At 51.9% G+C, this 19,894-nt stretch overlaps 1 protein-coding gene, 1 non-coding gene and 1 pseudogene across 2 annotated transcripts; 2 read left to right on the top strand and 1 right to left on the bottom strand.

Moving 5' to 3' along the window:
• The first annotated feature begins 1,706 nt into the window (after window positions 1-1,706).
• Window positions 1,707-6,754, top strand: ppib (peptidylprolyl isomerase B (cyclophilin B)). The gene is made up of 5 exons (XM_055662854.1): window positions 1,707-1,868; window positions 2,953-3,066; window positions 3,389-3,482; window positions 6,042-6,226; window positions 6,492-6,754. The coding sequence occupies exons 1-5, from the start codon at window positions 1,734-1,736 to the stop codon at window positions 6,612-6,614; spliced, it is 651 nt and encodes a 216-aa protein (XP_055518829.1). The 5' UTR covers window positions 1,707-1,733; the 3' UTR covers window positions 6,615-6,754.
• LOC129713689 (small nucleolar RNA SNORA79) lies at window positions 3,523-3,662 on the top strand. The gene has a single exon (XR_008726272.1). It is a non-coding gene; the product is annotated as a small nucleolar RNA SNORA79 (small nucleolar RNA).
• Window positions 6,508-18,203, bottom strand: LOC129713647 (sorting nexin-24-like; annotated as a pseudogene).
• Between the last annotated feature and the right edge of the window lie 1,691 nt (window positions 18,204-19,894).

Genomic DNA, 19,894 nt, shown 5'->3' with positions numbered 1-19,894 from the left:
GCATTTCCATCTGGCCCAACTTGATGAGGAAAAACTTTATCACCCAGAGAGTTGTGAATCTGTGGAATTCTCTGCCACAGAAGGCAGTGGAAGCCGATTCACTGGATGTATTCAAGAGAGAGTTAGATTTATCTCTTCGGGCTATGGGGAGAAGGCAGGAACGGGGTACTGATTGTGGATGATCAGCCGTGATCATATTGAATGTCGGTGCTAGCTGGAAGGGCTGAATGGCCTACTCCTGCACCTATTGTCTGTGTATCTATAACTTCTCCCCCACATGGAGACTCGTGCCTCACTCGTGCCAGCCTCAAGAGCGGAGTCGCAGTTAAAATAAACGTTTCCTCGACGTTAGGAAATGGAGTGAGGTCTAAAACATTGGATGTGGTTCATCTGCCTCCATGGGAGGTCAGGGGTCGACACCATGACGTCAGCATGGAGCGATGCCGTGACGTCTGCATGGGGTCGGTGCCGTGACGTGTGCGTGGGCGGGGTCGGTGCCGTGACGTTATCCCGGGGGCGGGGTCGGTGCCGTGACGTTGTCCCGGGGGCGGGGTCGTGACGTTTGTCCCGTGGCGGGGTCGTTGATCCCCCGGGGGCGGGATAGGTGCCGTGACGTTGCCCGTGGGCGGGGTCGGTGCCGTGACGTGGTCGGGGGTCGGTGCCGTGACGTTGTCCCGGGGCGGGGTCGGTCCGTGACGTGCCGTGACGTTGTCCGGGGGCGGGGTCGGTGCCGTGCCGTTGGCGTGGGGGCGGGGTCGGTGCCGTGACGTTATCCATGACGGGGTCGGTGCCCGTTATCCCGGGGCGGGGTCGGTGCCGTGACGTTGTCCCGGGGCGGGGTCGGTGCCGTGACGTTGGCCCGGGGGGGGTCGGTGCCGTGACGTTGTCCCGGGGGCGGGGTCGGTGCCGTGACGTTATCCCGGGGGCGGGGTCGGTGCCGTGACGTTATCCCGGGGGCGGGGTCGGTGCCGTGACGTTATCCCGGGGGCGGGGTCGGTGCCGTGACGTTATCCCGGGGGCGGGGCAGACTGCTGATTGACGGCCCGGCCGCCCCGCTCCACGCACCAATGGCGAAGCAGCAACGTGGCGAGTAGCCGGGTGGGCCGAGTGTACCATCGACAGCGCGGGTGGGTTTGTGACACCACGTGGCACCGTTGGTGAAGTACAGACTAACAACGACCAAAGCTCTTCATTCAACTTTCTTTATTTTAATAGATTTCAAGGAACTATTTAACTATATTTGGGTTTTAACATCGCATTGTTCACATATGCCCGTCATTGCGACTTTCACCCCCCTCCGCTGCAGAATGGACAAGCCTGACCGTGGCGCATGCGCATCGCTGACATGCTGCGGCCCGGGCTCTGCCATTCCTGATAGGGGTGTTGCATATAAAACATGAACGGAATCTAACGCGATTAATGTGATTCTAAGGAATACAATGACTAGATCCGAATAAAATCAATGATGGTAATGTGTGATCATGAGGTTTAGCTGCGCTGAGTGCGGTTTAAGGGGTGATTGCCGTCCCCCGGGCGTCAGTGGGCGATCCCGGCGGCCATGTTGCGGGGCGGCGCCGCCCCTCAAGCCTCGCTCTGGCCCGGACACGTCACGTATACGTCACCACGTTGGTCCCCGCCCCCACGGACACGTCACGGATACGTCACCACGTTGGTCCCCGCCCCCACGGACACGTCACGGCGCTGCCCCGGTACTCCGGCATTGGCGGCGGCGCATGCGCGTCACTCGGAGCGGGATGAGGGCGGCGGCGGGAGTCGCGCTGTTGGTCGCCGGCCTCGGCCTCGTGCTGCTGCTGCCCCGCGCCTCCCGCGCACAGGACGCCAAGACAGGGCCGAAGGTCACGGTCAAGGTGCGGGGGCCGGGCCGGGCCGGGCGCGCGCTCCCGCGGGAGTGAGGGGGGGGGGGGGAGAGGTCGTGAACGTGACGCGCGCGGTGCCACGTCCCACGCGGTGGGGGGAGGGGGGGCTGCGGTAACGGTAACGCGCGCTCCCGGTCTCGGTGGTCGAGCAGCGGCCGCGTAGAGTCTGTTCCCCGGGCACCGGCTGCTGGCCCGACCCGACCCATCCCCCCCACCCCTACTCCCCTCTCTCTTTCCCCCTCTCTCCCTCCCCCCTCCCTCCTCCTCCCTACCCCCCCCCCTCCCCCACCCCCCCCCCCCCCCCCCCCCCCCCCTCTCTCCCTCCCCCCCCCTCTCCCCCCCCCTCCCTCTCTCCCCCCCCCCCACTATCCCCCTCCTTCTCTCTCCCCCCAATCTCTCCCACCCCTCTACCCCTCCCCCCCTCTCTATCTACCCCCCCCCCCCTCTCTCCCCCCCGTACCATCTCCCCCTCCACTCCCCCCACTCCCCTCCCTCTCTATCCCCCCCCCCTCCACAATCTCTCCCCTCTCACTCTCCCCCCCCGCCTCACACCCTCCCTCCTCTCCCCCCCCCTTCTTCTCTCTCCCCCCCCCCCCTCTCTCCCCCCCCCCCCTTCTCTCTCCTCTCCCCCCCCCTTCTCTCTCCCCCCCCCCCCCCTCTCTTCCCCCCCCCCCCTCCTCTCTCCCCCCCCCCCCCCTCCACTCCCACTGCCTCACGGCGCCAGAGACCCGGGTTCGATCCTGACCTCGGATTCTTTGTCTGTGTGGAGTTTGAACGTTCTCCCTGTGACCCGCGTGGGTTTACTCCGGGTGCTCCTGTTTCCTCCCAGACTCCAAAGTCGTGCAGGTTTGTAGGCTAATCTGTAAATTGCCCCAAGTGTGAACGGGTGATGGATGGTCAGTATGGACTCGGTGGGCCGAAGGGCCTGATTCCATGCTGTATCTCTGGACTAAACTGTGGCATGGCGTGTGTAGTTTTTCCTGTTATTTCTGGGAGGGGCTGTTGCCTTGGTGCGGACGGTGTGCCTTGGTGAGGACGGTGTGGGATCACTCTCTGGTGTATTTCCCTCCTCCAGGTGTATTTCGACATCAAGATTGGGGATGAGGATGCGGGTCGTGTCGTCATCGGCCTCTTCGGGAAGACTGTGCCCAAGACAGTGGAAAACTTTGTGGCTTTGGCAACGGGGGAGGTGAGCACTTCCTTCTGTCTCCACTGTGTGTGTTGGTGTGCGTGGGCATGCACGGGTGTGTGTGTGTGTGCGTACGTGTGGGTGGGTGTTTGTGCTTGCGGCGTGTGTGTGTGTGTTCTCTTGAGTGGACGGGCACGTCACCCGCTGCAGCCCAATCTTTCCTGAGCCTCGTGCATATCCTGGGGTCACTCCCAGATACTCTCCCCAATGGAGTGTAACTCTACCCCACTGGGTTCGATGTAATTACCCCTTGGGGAGAGGCGCTGCACGGCTGATCTACCCTGTGAACTGCTGATACAGTGCATCTCTTGTTCTCCTGCAGAAGGGCTTTGGTTACAAGAACAGCAAGTTCCATCGAGTGATCAAGGATTTCATGATCCAAGGGGGAGATTTTACCCGGGGTGACGGCACTGGAGGTGAGTGGCTGCTGCAGAGCCGGCCATGATGCTGGGCACACGATCACCGTTCCTCCTGTTGCCCCAAGCACTGGCTCCAGGATTTTGTGTGATCGTAGATGAAACGTGGCTTCATTCACTCAGAATGTGGGGACAGGGGTCTGTCCGTCCGCTCTCTGAACTTTGCGGAGTCAGACACTCTTGGTCTCGTTGAAGCATCAGACTCTGGGGGACAAGGCAGACTAGGAGATGACAGAGAAACATGGAAAAATAGGTGCGGCAGTAGGCCCTTTGAGCCAGCACTGCCATTCAATATGATCATGGCTGATCAACCACAATTAGCACCCCGTTCCTGCTTTCTCCCCATATCCCTTGGTTCCTTTAGCCCTAAGAGCTATATCTAGCTCTCTCTTCAAAACATTCAGTGAATTGGCCTCCACTGCCTTCTGTGGCAGAGAATTCCACAGATTTACCACTCTCTGGGTGAAAGTTTTTTTCCTTGTCTCAGTCCTAAATGGCCTACCCCTTATTCTTAAACACTGACCCCTGGTTCTGGACTCCCCCACATGGGGAACATGTTTCTCGATGGGTGGGATTGTCATAGTTGAATAACACAGGACAGGCCCTTCAGCCCACCATGCCTCTGCTGCCCATCGTGCCTGTGTGTACTGATCCCACATCCCTCCATTCATTCCCTTCCCCTCCGGTTCCTGCTCCTAAGATCCTGTTCATGTGACTCGCCTGTGTTAATTGTTCCTCCCTCCTCCACTGTGTCTAACAGCTCATTCCCGATGCTAACTGTGGCTGAAAGATTCACCCCTCTGATTCCCTTTAAACCTCCACCTTCTCACCCTCTCCAATTGTAGACGCCCTAACCTTGGGCACAGACACTGGCTATTGTCCCAGCCTTTGTGTCTCATGATGATCCACACCTCAATCATGTCTCCTCAGTCCCAGCACTGCCCTTGGCAAACTTCACTTCACCCATTCTTTCCCATTCTGTGGCGACCAAAACTATGCAGAATGTTCCAAGTGTGTTAGTTATCTAAATAATGGCGTGTACAGCTGCAACATTGCCAACTCCTGTACTCAATGCTTGGCTGCTGAACACAAGCATGTCCTCTACCACTTGTCGGGTGCTTGTATACCAAGGGCCCTGTTCTGCCAGAACTCTACCATTTACTGTGTGTGTGCAGCTTCATTCTCTCATCAACCCTCACTTTGTCCATGTGTTGAGTTAATTCCAGATGTCAATGTTTTACCTACTTTCCCAGCATCCTTCCTATAGCCAGGCGACAGGAACAGTGTTCCCAGTGTGGTCTCGCCACCAACTAGTGTAGCTGCATCATGCTATGGGGACCTCGGTACTGTGTCCCCTTCCCCATGAAGCCCAGTGTCACACACACAAGACCTGTTTGACTGAAGCTGATTTATTTTGGCAGCCTGTTCACTGGTTTTGGTTTATTATAATATACGCACACAGCCAAAATAATTGTTTAATTTCTCTGCCAATTCTTTATTGCCTAGTGTAACTTCTTGAGTCTGTCCAGAAGAGACCCACAAAGTTGGGCGAATCCTTTCTTCGTGCTCTCTCTCTCCTGCCGTTACATGTTGCCATTGACTTTCGTTGTAGGTTCCCGTCCCATTTCTTTTGTCCAGTCTGAAGAAGGGTCCTGATCCAAAACATCGCTGATCCACTCCCACCACAGCTGCTGCCTGGCCTGCTGAGTTACTCAGTGGCACGGCGGGTAGAGCTGCTGCCTCACTGCGCCAAAGACACAGGTTTGATCCTGACCCCGGGTGTGGAATTTGCACGTTCTCCCTGTGACCGCATGGGTTTCCTCCAGTTTCATCCTACATACCAAAGATGTGTAGGTTAAATGGCCTTTAAAATGTGTCGGGAGTGGATGAGATAGAAATAATGTGAACTGTTAAATCACTGGTCAGGATAGACTCAGTGGACCTGTTTCCATGCTGTGTCTCTGAACTAAACTAATCCAATATGGTCAGATGCTGGTTTAAACAGTAGGTAGACACAAAATGCTGGAGTAACTCAGCGGGACAGGCAGCATCCCTGGGGAGAAGGAATGGTGTTTCCTTTTTTCTTTCCCTTCCTCTCTGGGTATGCTGCCTGTTACTCTAAGTTAAGTTAAGTTGAAGATGCTAAGTGACTGCGGCATTTTGTGTCTACTCCAGTGGTTTGTTTGTGCCACTTGCTGCCAGCAGCTGTGTCTCCGTTTGTGTTGGTGGGGGGGTTTGTGGTTGGTGGGCAGGTTTCTGTGGCCATCTCGGTGCTTGGAACTAGCTGCCTCTGGTGTTTACAGATGCACTAGTGTGTGGTTGCTCACCCTCCCTCATTGGTGATCCTGGGACGCTGATGGCTTAACCTTGCACTAAACGTTATTCCCTTATCGTGTAGCTGTGTACGGCTCGATTGTAATCATGTATTGTCTTTCCGCTGACTGGATAGCACGCAACAAAAGCTTTTCACTGTACCTCGGTACACGAGGCAGGCAGGGAGGGTGAGGCTGCTTTGTGGGGTGGAACGGATGTATAGTTTAACCTCTCCCCGTTCTGCAGGAAAGAGCATCTATGGGGAACGGTTTCCGGACGAGAACTTCAAGCTGAAGCACTACGGGATCGGTTGGGTGAGCATGGCCAACGCCGGCAAAGACACCAACGGCTCCCAGTTCTTCATCGTCACCGCCAAGACCACCTGGCTGGACGGCAAACACGTTGTGTTCGGCAAAGTCATCGAGGGCATCGTAAGTGAAGCGGCTCACAGACCCTGGCCCGGTAATCTCACTCACCCACCCACCTGCTGCCCGGTTAGCCTCTGCTGGTGGGGAGACTGCTAAATGCTTGGGCACCTGATTTTAGATCCCCCTTGCCTCCTGTGGGAAGCCATTGGTGGTCTTGCTGGGCGGGTGGGGGGGGGGGCAGCAGGCAGATGTGTTGGGCAGGGACGCTGGAGTCAGGCACTGCCCTGTGTAAGTGAGGGGGTGACACAGTTCTGCCTTGTTGTTGCAGGGTGTGGTGGAGAGGATCGAGAAAGCCAAGACGGACGCCAGAGACAAGCCGCTGCAGGACGTGGTGATTACAGACTGCGGCAAGATCGAGGTGGAGAAACCCTACGCCATTGCCAAGGAGTGAGGGTGTGGTGGCCGCGCGTCTCGTCTCGGCCCTTACAGATCGTGAGCTTCCTGCCTGTGTACACGCCCAGAGATTCCACAAACACACACTTGGCTTTGTAAAGATGTACAACTTGTACCCCAATAAACAGGGTTTTATAACTGTTGTATGTTTAATGTCATCCCCTCCCCACCCCACCCTTCCCCCGAGCGGCTGGTCTGCTTCAGACGCTGGTCTCAGGGCCATCGTGAGGGTCTGTGTGAGTCCGTGCCGGCCCTACTGTGCCGTGAGCAAACGATGGATACAGTCCCTGTAGAACCCCCGCCACGATCACATTGGGCAGTCCTGAAATACAGGGGGGGGGGGGGTCAGACAGCCCACTTTTGCCCCCCCCCCCCCCCCCCCCCCTACCCCCCTGCTAGTCCTCTCCTTGCCCCTCACCTCCGCCCCCTCCACAGACCCTGCCCCCTGCTAGTCCTCTCCTTGCCCCTCACCTCCGACCCCTGCTAGTCCTCCCTTGCCCCTCACCTCCGACCCCTGCCCCCCTGCTAGTCCTCTCCTTGCCCCCTCACCTCCGCCCCACAGACCCCTACCCCCTGCTAGTCCTCTCCAAGCACGCGCGCCCCTCCCTGCCCACTGTGGCTACTCCTCGCCCCCACCCCAGCTCTTCTGCAGGCGCTGATCTCCCCCCCCCCCCCCCCCCCCCCCCCCCCCTCCTCATAACCGGCACAACGCTCTCTGGCCATTCACCCCCCTGACCTCTCACCTGCAGCCGGCGGGTGGGCGAAGCAATCCCGGGTGAAAGTCACCACCTGTCGACACAACCTGCCGGAGAGAGAGGGGGGGGGGGGGGGGGGGGTGAGTGTGACTAGTATCTGTCGAGGGGTGTGTGTGTGCGAGGGGGCTGGACGTGAGACTGAAGGGGGGGGGGGAAGAGCTGGCACCATATATATATATATATATATACACATACATCTATATACATATATATATCTATACATATCCACATATATATATACACATATCTACACATATATATATACACACATATCTATATATATACACATATATCTATACACATGCATATATATGTATATATACACATATATATATCTTATACATATCTACATGCATATATATCTATATACATATATATATATGTAGATATATATACATGCACACCTATATATATATATACACATACATCTATATATATACATATCTACATGTATACATATATATATCTATATACATATATATATACATATACCTATATACATATTTATATCTTCTTATATATCTACATACATATATATATATATACGCATACATATATATATATATATACATACATATGTATGTATACACATATATATACCTATATATACATATATATATCTTATACATATCTATATATATATATACATACATATATACGTGTATATATATATATACACATACATCTATATATATATATACACATACATCTATACATATATATACACATATACGTATATATATATATACATATCTACACATACATATACACATACATCTATATATATCTATACATATATATATATACACATATATATATATACATATACACACATATATATACACATATATATATACACATATATATATACATATATATATATCTACATACACACATATATATACACATATATATATACACATATATATATCTGCATACACACATATATATACACATACATCTATATACATATATATGTATACACATATATATACCTATATATAAATCTTATACATACATATATCTGCATACATATATATCTATATACATATATGTATACATACACACACATATATATACGTATATATATATATACATGTATATCTATACACATACATATATATATACATACATATATATGCATACACATGTATACATATATATATATACATACATGTGTGTATATGAGCACACGCACATATATAGACAGACGGTATTGTGTGCCATCTATATATATGTGTGTGTGTATATTATACAGTTAGATATATCTGCAAATATAGATATATACAACACAAAAAGCTGGAGTTAATTCTCAGCGGGACAGGCAGCAGCTCTGGAGAAAAGGAATAGGTGATGTTTTGTGTCGAGAACCTTCAGTCTGAAGGGTCTCAACCCGAAACATTACCCATTCCTTCTCTCCAGAGTCTGCTGCCCGTCCCGCTGAGTTACTCCAGCTTTTTGTGTCTACGGTTTAAACCAGCATCTGCAGTTCCTTCCAACAATAGGTATATACATATAGATGGTTAAATAGGAAGATGGATGGATGTATACGTGTGTGTGAATATTCTGTATACGCACAAGTGTGGGGTGATTCTCTGGCTCGACAGTCAATGATGAACTCACCTGTAGTTCCGCAGGTCCATACCATCCAGGTCGCTGAAATCAAGAATTACAGCTGTTAGAACAGCAAGAAGAATGGTGCAGGGGGAACTGTGACTCTTAACTAACTCACTTCTAGACTAAATAACCTGGCCATTGTACCGGGATCCTACTTGACCACACTAATTAGCCGTGACACTACTATGAGGGGACTATACCGCACTCCTAGATACCACTGCTCCACCTTACTACCCAGAGCCCTGCCCAAGCCTCACATCTCAGCATCAACCATTCACCAGCCGCTTGATCAAGATTCTGCTGCTATTCTACAAACACCTACAATATTGTCATCTGCAAATTTATTAATCATGACCTATACAGTGTCTTCTAAATCACTGACATAGATGACAAACAGTCACGGGCTACACACAGGACCCTGAAACACAAAGGTAGACAAAGGTGCTGGAGAAACTCAGCGGGTGAGACAGCTTCTATGGAGCAAAGGAAATATGCAACGTTTCGGGCCAAAACCCTTCTTCACAAGATGCGTGGGTCAGCATCTCTGGAGAGAAGGAATGGGTGACATCAGTCTGAAGAAGTCTCGACACAAAACTTCACAATAGACAATAGGTGCAGGAGTAGGCCATTCGGCCCTTCGAGCCAGCACCGCCATTCAATGTGATCATGGCTGATCATCCCCAATCAGTACCCCGTTCCTGCCTTCTCCCCATATCCCCTGACTCCACTATCTTTTAAGAGCCCTATCTAGCTCTCTCTTGAAAGCATCCAGAGAACCGGCCTCCACCGCCTCCTGAGGCAGAGAATTCCACAGACTCACAACTCTCTGTGTGAAAAAGTGTTTCCTTGTCTCCGTTCTAAATGGCTTACTCCTTATTCTTAAACTGGCCCCTGGTTCTGGACTCCCCCAACATTGGGAACTCTAGCGTGTCCAAACCATTAACAATCTTATATGTTTCAATGAGATATCCTCTCATCCTTCTAAACTCCAGAGTGTACAAGCCCAGCTGCTCCATTCTCTCAGCATACGACAGTCCCGCCATCCCGGGAATTAACCTGGTGAACCTACGCTGCACTCCCTCAATAGCAAGAATGTCCTTCCTCAAATTAGGGGACCAAAACTGCACACAATACTCCAGGTGTGGTCTCACTAGGGCCCTGTACAACTGCAGAAAGACCTCTTTGCTCCTATATTCGATTCCTCTTGTTATAAAGGCCAACATGCCATTCGCTTTCTTCACTGCCTGCTGTACCAGTTCCTGCTTCTCCTGTTCCTTCTCACCATAGATGCTGCCTGTCCCACAGAGTTACTCCAGCACTTTGTATATGCAAACCTACCTTTATACATGTTAATTATGTACATTTATTAATGCAGATATACACACACGTATATTATATATTATATTTGCAAGTGTGTTTGTGTATAACCATATAAACAATATAACCATATAATAATTACAGCACAGAAACAGGCCATCTCGGCCCTTCTAGTCCGTGCCGAACACGTATTCTCCCCTAGTCCCACATACCTGCACTCATACCATAACCCTCCATTCTTTTCCCGTCCATATACCTATCCAATTAATTTTTAAATGATAAAATCAAACCTGCCTCCACCACTTCCACTGGAAGCTCATTCCACACAGCCACCACTCTCTGAGTAAAGAAGTTCCCCCTCATGTTACCCCTCCCTTAATTCTCAAGTCATGTCCCCTCGTTTGAATCTTCCCTACTCTCAGTGGGAAAAGCTTGTCCACATCAACTCTGTCTATCCCTCTCATCATTTTAAAAACCTCTATCCAAGTCCCCCCTTAACCTTCTGCGCTCCAGAGAATAAAGACCTAACTTATTCAACCTTTCTCTGCAACTTAGTTGCTGAAACCCAGGCAACATTCTAGTAAATCTCCTCTGTACTCTCTTTTTTTGACATCCTTCCTATAATTGGGCGACCAAAATTGTACACCATACTCCAGATTTGGTCTCACCAATGCCTTGTACAATTTTAACATTACATCCCAACCTCTATACTCAATGCTCTGATTTATAAAGGCCAGCACACCAAAAGCTTTCTTTACCACCCTATCTACATGAGATTCCACTTTCAGGGAACTATACACAGTTATTCCTAGATCCCTCTGTTCAACTGCATTCCTCAATTCGCTACCATTTACCATGTACGTCCTATTTTGAATTGTCCTGTCCTGCAAACATATATATATATATCCGTCATACACATATATATATATATCCGTCTGAAGAAGTGTTTCGGCCCAAAACGTTGCCTATTTCCTTCGCTCAATAGATGCTGCTGTACCCGCTGAGTTTCTCCAGCTTTTTTGTGTACCTTATATATATATATACACACATGCCTTTAAATATATACATACACACAGTTTGTGTGTGCGTATTTATACATATATATATACACCCGTGTGTGGTCCGTTACACTTTTATGTGTGTATATAGTTCACGTTATAGGAGTAGAATTAGGCCATTCAGCCCATCGAGTCCTCTCCGCCATTCAATCATGGCTGATCTGTGCCTCCTAATCCCATTTTCCTCCTTCTCCCCTTAACCCCCGTTCTAATCAAGAGTTTGTTGATCTCTGCCTTAAAAATATCCACTGACTTGGCCCCCACAGCCCTCTGTGGCAATGAGTTCCACAGATCAACTACCCTCTGACTAAATAAGTTTCTCATCACCTCCTTTCTAAGTGTATATAGACACACACACAGGTGTATATATATATATATATACACATACACAAACTTATGTATAGAATATATATGTGTGTGTGTATATATGTATAGGCATGTTTGTATATATGTGTGCATATTTGCAGATACTTGTATATACACAAACACACTTGCAAATATATATAATATATGCGTGTGTATATCTGCATTAATAAATACACATAATTCTGAGGCTGTGACCTCTGACTCCACATCCACTCTATCTAAGCCGTTCATTATTCGGTAAGTTTCAATGGGGTCTCCCCTCAACCTTCTAAACTCCAGCGAGTCCATAAAAACAACATCGACCTCGAGGGATAGCCACAACATCGACAAAACCAGCGAGTACAGGCCCAGTGCTGTCAAAATCACTGATATGTTAACCTCCTCTAAAACCTCTCCAGAGCCAGCACATCCTTCCTCAGATATGGGGGCGAAATCCAAATGCAGCCTGACCATTATATCCCTGGGTTTGAATTCCTGTCCACTTGGTACAAATGCTAGCATTGAATTTGCCTCCTTTACTGCTGCACTGTATATACACATACACCCATATATGTGTGCATATAAACATACTTATATACACACCTACATATATGTGTGCACACACACACACACAGATGTATGTTTGTATACACATACTCATATATGCACATGCACACATATTTTGTCTGCATGTAGGTGTATATACGCAAGTATGTTTATGTTTGTGTGTGTGTACAGATATATGTGCATACACATATACCTATATATATATGTGTATATTTATAGACATGTAGTTAAAATAGAAAAATAAAAGTGTATGTATGTATGTGTTCAATGTCCACAAACACATATAATAATATAGATCTATACCTGTTCATCTTTCCCTGAGTTGCTGCCTGACCCGCTGAGTTACTCCAGGATGGTTGTGATGAGGACAGGAGCTGTGACGAGAGGGACGGGCTGAATGGCCTCATCCTGTCCCTCTCCAGACCTTGCCCCAGCCAATGCCCACCCACCCTCACGCCTTACACGGGACCTGTCCACACCCCCCCCCCCCCCCCCCCCCCACCCGGAGCGAGGGTCTCACCTCATGTCGACTGGGGGCTTCCCTGGAGGAGCGTGCTTGATGTTGAGGAAGTCGAGGATCTCACGGCAAACGGAGGTGGAGCTGCAGAGGAGGGTCTTGGACCAGGGGGGGGGGGGAAGGGGGGGCAGGTGGGGGGGGTGCAGGGGTTAATGTCCAGGGGGGGGCCTCATGGAGTGGGGTAAATCGAGAGTGCACACGTTAATGTCCAGCCCATGGAGGCCCCTCCCCCCTGTCCCACCCCCAGTGGAAGCCACTCCCCCCCATCTGGAAGCCCCTCCTCCACATCCATCCACACACCCCCTGGCGGAACCCCCCTCCCCCCCCCATGGAAGCCCCTCCTCCAGTGGAAGCCACACCCCCCAGTGGAAGCCCCTCCCTCATGGAAGCCCCCCCCCCCATTGGAAGCCCCTCCCCCCCAGTGGAAGCCCCTCCCCCAGTGGAAGCCACACCCCCAGTGGAAGCCCCTCCCCCCCAGTGGAAGCCCCTCCCCCCCAGTGGAGACACCCCATGGCGGAAGCCCCTCCCCCAGTAGAAGCCACACCCCCCCAGTGGAAGCCCCTCCCCCCCAGTGGAAGCCCCTCCCCCCCCAGTGGAAGCCCCTCCCCCCCCAGTGGAAGCCACATTCCCCCAGTGGAGGCCACACCCCCAGTGGAAGCCACACACCCCCCCCCCCCCCTCTGCCCCCCAGTCCCACTGCGTCTCCAGTCGATCATGGTCACCACTGCTCCAGCCCAAAGACCCTCGGACTCTCCGTGATCGGACTCTCCGTGATCGGACTCTCCGTGGCTTTACCTTGCACTAAATGTTATTCCCTTATCCTGTATCTACACTGTGGACGGATCGATTGTAACCATATATTGTCTTTCCACCGACTGGATAGCACGCAACAAAAGCTTTTCACTGACATTTTCAAGCAGACACAAGCAGTCCCCATCCACATAAACAGGACTGAGGTGGAGCGCGTCTCCAACTACAAATTCCTCGGGGTACACATCTCAGAGGATCTGTCCTGGTCCCTCAACACCACCAAACTGATCAAAAAGATGCAGCAGCGCCTTTACTTCCTGAGGAGGCTCAAGAAAGCTCACCTGTCCCCCCAGATCCTGACCAACTTTTACCGCTGTACCATAGAGAGTATCCTGACCACCTGCTTCACGGTATGGTACAGCAGCTGCACTGCTGCGGACAGGAAGGCACTACAACGGGTGGTGAAACCGCTCAGTACATCATCGGTGCCCCGCTCCCTGCCATGGATGCCCTCCACCGCACACATGGGCAAGGGCCCCTCTCACCCTAACCATGGACTGTTTGCCCTCCTCCCATCAGGGAGGCAGTACAGGAGCCTCAGGTATCACACAAGCAGGACGAGGAACACCGTTACACTGCTGAACTCACAGTCCCGACGCTAGCTATCTTTTATACTCTCCCATTTGTATACATTTATTTGCCTATGTACCGGTTTAATTCATCCACAGTCCACATATTGTTTAACCAGTATTTTTATTTCTACTATCTTGCACTATGACCAGACGCTAAACTGCATTTCATTGTACCTGGACTCGTATTTGTGCCATGACAATAAAGTTGAATCAAATCAAACAAGTGACTATAAACTAAACTGAAAGTGACCGGTCCCCGGGGGAGGGGCAGCTCGGACACAACTCTCGCTGCTGGACGTGTGAATGGCCACCGCCACCAGACCCAGGGGCTGTCCGACAAGTGCCCCCCCCCCCACCCTGACCCCCTAGACCCACCACACCCCCACCTTGACCCATGACCCACCACACCCCACCTTGACCCATGACCCTCCACCTCACCTGCAGGTAGATCTCAAGCCCGGTTCTCCGCTGCTCCAGGGCCCGCGGCCACAGCCCTCGCTTCAGGGGCAGGTCCGGTGGCTTCATGTTCTTCTTCAGCTGTCGGACGGCAGCGTTAGTCCACACTCCCCTCAACTACCCCTTGGCCGTGATGCCAGGCCCATCACAACCGCTCCCATCCCTCAACTCAATGCCATCGCTGGTGAAGACAAGCGTATAATACGCTGTCTCTATCACTCTACCCACTCTGTCCATCGTTACAGAGTGATACAGCACGGAAACAGGCCCTTCGGCCCAACTTGCCCACACCGGCCAGCATGTCCCAGCTACACTAGTCCCACACATTTCGCCCAGATCCCTCCAAATCGGTCCTATCCATGCACCTGTCAAACTGTTCCTTAAATGTTGGGATAGTCCCAGCCTCAACCACCTCCTCTGGCAGCTCGTTCCATACACCCACCACCCTCTGTGTGAAAACGTTACTCCTCAGATTCCTATTAAATCTTTTCCCCTTCACCTTAAACCCGTGTCCTCTGGTCCTCGATTCCCCTACTCTGGGCAAGAGAATCTGTGCTTCTACCCGATCTATTCCTCTCATGAATTTATACACCTCTAGAAGATCACCCCTCATCTTTCTGCGCTCCAAGGGATAGTCATGGAGTCCCAGCCTACTCAACCTCTCCCTGTAGCTCAGGTCCTCAGAGGGTTATGGACTTGGACTACTGCAGTGTAGAGACAGACCCCTGTTCCACCACAGCTCTGTGGTCTGGGTGCTGCATTCACAGATGGCGTGTAGGGTCAGATCAGGCCACCCTGACTGTGATCTCCACACGCCAGTAACCCGAGCCTCTCTGGAACGTCGCTATAATTAGTGCTGGCCTTGTGGGATTCCTCACGACAGCCAGGCTGCTCTGCACAACAAGGTCCTCGCTGCCCCACAGACCCCAACCCCCCCGAACAGCAACTGTGGCAACATCGGTGCCCCCTGCCCACCCCACCCATCCCTGCCCTATGGGCGGGGGGGGGGGGGGGGGGGGGGGCAAGATGTACACAGGGGGATTCACAACACTCCTGTACGAGGAAATTCCAGATGCTGGTTTAAACCGCAGGTAGACACAAAAAGCTGGAGTAACTCAGAGGGACAGGCAGCATCTCTGGAGAGAAGGAATGGGCGACGTTTCAGGTCGAGACCCGTCTTCAGACTGAGAGTCGGGGGAGAGGGAAACGAGATATAGACGGTGATGTAGAGAGATATATAGAACAAATGAATGAAAGATACAGGAAACAGGAAACAGGCCGTCATTGGCTGTTTGTTTGTGAGAATGAACAGCTGGTGTGGCTTGGGGGAGAGAGAGGTGTCAGGCCCTTGAAGGGGGGGGGGGGGACAGACTGTGGGGGGGAGGAGAGGGGGAGACAGACTGTGGGGGGGGGGGGAGGAGAGGGGGAGGGACAGACTGTGGGGGTGGGGGAGGGGGGAGACAGACTGTGGGGGTGGGGGGGGGAGACAGACTGACTGGGGGGTGGGGGGGGAGGGGACAGACTGTGGGGGGGGGGGAGACAGACTGTGGGGGAGGGGGAGACAGACTGTTGGGAGGGGGAGACAGACTGTGGGGGGGGGAGACAGACTGTTGGGAGGGGGAGAGACAGACTGTGGGGGGGGGAGACAGACTGTTGGGAGGGGGAGGACACTCTGTGGGGGGGGGGAGACAGACTGGGGGAGGGGGACAGACTGTGGGGGGGGGGAGACAGACTGGGGGAGGGGGAGACAGACTAGGGTGGGGGAGACAGACTATAGGTCGGGGGGGGGGGGTGAGGGTGGTGCCAGCTGGGGGGATCACCCACCTTCTTGTGCAGGGAGTGGAAGTCCCGGTAACGCCGGTCCACTGAGTGCCTCCGTCCGTTCGGTGAGAACCTCGATCCGGAAAACCTGGGACCAGAGGGAGAGGGTGAGACCCCTGACCCCTGACCCTGGCTGACCCCAAGGTAACCCGGCTTGTATCCGCAGTCTCCCAGCATGGAAACAGGCCCTTCGGCCCAACCAGGGGCCACAGTTTAAGAATAAGGGGTAAGCTATTTAGAACAGAAACGAGGAAACACTTTTTCTCACAGAGAGCGGTGAGTCTGTGGAATTCTCTGCCTCAGAGGGCGGTGGAGGCCAGTTCTCTGGATGCTTTCAAGAGAGAGCTAGATAGGTCTCTTAAAGATAGCGGAGTCAGGGGATATGGGGAGAAGGCAGGAACGGGGTACTGATTGGGGATGATCAGCCATGATCACATTGAATGGTGGTGCTGGCTCGAAGGGCCGAATGGCCTCCTCCTGCACCTATTGTCTATCTGTTGTCCATTTATGATATTTTTTTAATATGCAATGCATTTTTAATGTAATGTTGCCCCTTGTCTGGACCTAGAGTCCGTAATAAAGTTTGTTATTATTATTGTCTATTGTCTAACTTGCCCGCACTAGCCAACATGCCCCAGCTACACTAGTCCCACTACATGCCCCAGCTACACCAGTCCCAGCTACACTAGTCCCACCTGCCCGCGTTTGGCCCAAATCCCTCCAAACCTGTCCTATCCATGCACCTGTCCAACTGTTTATTAAACGTTGGGATAGTCCCAGCCTCAACTACCTCCTCTGGCAGCTCGTTCCATTCACCCACCGCCCTTTGTGTGGTGAAGTTGCTCCTCGGGCTCCTATTAAATATTTTCCCCTTCACCTTAAACACGTGTCGTCCATTTTTACACCCGGTCGGGGCGGCAACAACTCGCGCAGGTGGGTCGTGGAGAGCGCGGGGGGTGGGACAGAGGGGAGGGGCGCAGGTTGGGCGTGGTCGACCTCTCATCAGTAGCCACGCGGGGAACTGCAGGTGCTGACATTTGCAGCAAAACACGAAGTGCTGGAGGAAGTGTGGGTCGGGCAGTGTCTGTGGGGGGCGGACAGGCGGGGTGGGGGCTCGAGGTGAGTTTTACAGAGAGTGACGTTAAGTTGCAGCGGAGTTTGGGGGGGGTACAAAACCAGTGACATTGACTCCGGGGGCGATTCACAGAGACCCGGGCGGGCAGAGACACAGAGAGACACACACAGAGACACACAAACACACAGACACACAGACACACAGAGACACACACACACAGAGACACACACACACACACACACACACACACAAACACACACACACAGAGACACACACACACAAACACAGAGACAGAGACACAGACACAGACACGCACGGAGTCACAAACACACACACACAAACAGTTACAGACACACAGAGACACACAGAGACAGAGACACAGACACACGCACGCACGGAGTCACAGACACACACAGAGACAGAGACACACACACACACACAGCCACACACACGCACGGAGTCACAGAGACACACACACACAAACAGGAGACCGGCTCCAGCCGCGGGGGCGCCGGTGACCAGGGTCAGTCACGGTTCACCCCCCTCACCGTGTGCAGTTTGTCCGAGTTCCCCGCCACCTCCTGCCCCACCCACGGGATCCGAACTACGATCATCCCGCAGCCGCTCAGCGAGTCCCGGAGCGCCGAGCCCGACTGTCCCGTCCTGACCCGCCTCGTCCCGTCCCCGCCGCAAACCCGGACCCGCCCCGCACCCGGACCAGACCCGCCCTGCACCCGGGACCAATGGTTGGCAAGTTATTGCAGGGGGTCTGAGAGAAGGGATCTCAATGCATTTGGAAAGGACAGCAAGCGGCTTTGAAGTGGGAAATCATGTCTCATTCATTTGATTGAGATTTGTTTGGAGAGGTGACCAAGAAGATTGCAGAAGGTTGACAACAAATGCTGGAGAAACTCAGCGGCTGAGGCAGCATCTATGGAGCGAAGGAATAGGTGACGTTTCGGGTCGATCCCTGGAGAGTGATATTGACCGGAGAGAGCTAGTGGTGGGTCCATGTGGGTCGGGTGCTGAAGGCTGCACATGGAGCAGGAGATGGGGCGTAGTGTTACAGTTGTACAGGCATTGTGGAAGTCGCGGGCAACTTGCTCAGCTTCGATGAGTTGGACCAAGGGGCTGTTTCCGTGCTGTCTATGAATGAATTACTTCAACATGACTCCCATGGTCGTGTGATGTGGGGAGCTGGGAGTATGTGTCTCTTGGTTCTTGGTCCTCCAAAACATTCCAAATGGAATTTAAACTGGAGGTGGTGGAGGGAGGACTTAAGCCAGAAAGGGTTCTTGGGAAGAAAGAGCTACTTTAAATTTAGTTGCATCTGGTTGGGTAACTATAGTTGGGTGGAGATTATTCCATGCTTTAATTGTCTATTGAACCGTGGGGATTACATCATCTGCCCCATGATCTGCAGAGCAACAGCAAACACTGTTCCCCTCCCTCCCTCCCCACGGGGAAGTTGGGTGTGAAGCCACTACAGAGATGACTCTTGTGGGCAATCAGACACATCAGCAAGTTGCACTTCCTCTTTGTAGTTTGGACATCACCAACACACCCAGTCTGTGACCGCAACAGTATCTGCCCTCTCAAACTGCTACTTACAAATATTGTTTATGACACTCTATAAATATTCTCGTTTTGTTTTTATGCTGTTCCATACTTGCTTTTTATTTTTTATTCTGTTCGAAATAAAGAATTTAAAAAACCCTTCTTGCCGTTGCTGATCTATAACCATATAACAATTACAGCACGGAAACAGGCCATCTCGGCCCTACAAGTCCGTGTCGAACAACTTTTTTTCCCCTTAGTCCCACCTGCCTGAACGATGATAAGTGGAATATTCTTGAGACGGTGGCAGGGCGAATAATCAACCAGTCCGTGAACAAGAAGATGGAAAAACTCAGCGGGTCAGGCAGCATCTCTGGAGAAATGGAATCGGTGACGAACAAACTGACTTTGAGGAGTGTCAGGAAGGCAAGGAGATCTAAAAAAATAACAAGTGGGGTCTGAGAGAGAATGGCTACAGATGAAGATGAGCCCAAGGAATATGAAGAGAAAGGCCAGTCTACATCTGGTGTTGATGCAAGGAAGTTACCGCGAGGGCAGATGGAATGTGGAACAAACTATTTAATAACATCTAAACAGTACATCTGTGAATTATACAAATGGCTAGCATGGCTACGTGGGCTGAAGGGCCTGCTGTTGTGCTGCACAAACACTAGTTGGGCCACAGCTGAAATTCATCACACCACAGGTAACAGAATTGGGGTGATTCATGAAGTTGTGGCAAGGCGCCAAGTTTTGTTTCGAGGAGATAAGCTTGAAGGCACTGCAGATACGATCTTGAGATCAGGCAGCA

Source organism: Leucoraja erinacea, chromosome 36 (assembly GCF_028641065.1).
Source record: "Leucoraja erinacea ecotype New England chromosome 36, Leri_hhj_1, whole genome shotgun sequence".
Lineage (NCBI taxonomy): Eukaryota > Metazoa > Chordata > Chondrichthyes > Rajiformes > Rajidae > Leucoraja > Leucoraja erinaceus.
Note: the sequence above shows the minus strand (reverse complement) of the source record. Positions and strands in the feature narration are given on the sequence as shown.

Bases quoted from the DNA above. Each gene is read 5' to 3' on its own strand.
- ppib (XM_055662854.1), top strand. From the start codon at position 1,734: ATGCGCGTCACTCGGAGCGGGATGAGGGCGGCGGCGGGAGTCGCGCTG. The intron at 1,869-2,952 runs GTGCGGGGGCCG...TCCCTCCTCCAG, and splicing joins GGCCGAAGGTCACGGTCAAG to GTGTATTTCGACATCAAGAT. The intron at 3,067-3,388 runs GTGAGCACTTCC...GTTCTCCTGCAG, and splicing joins TGGCTTTGGCAACGGGGGAG to AAGGGCTTTGGTTACAAGAA.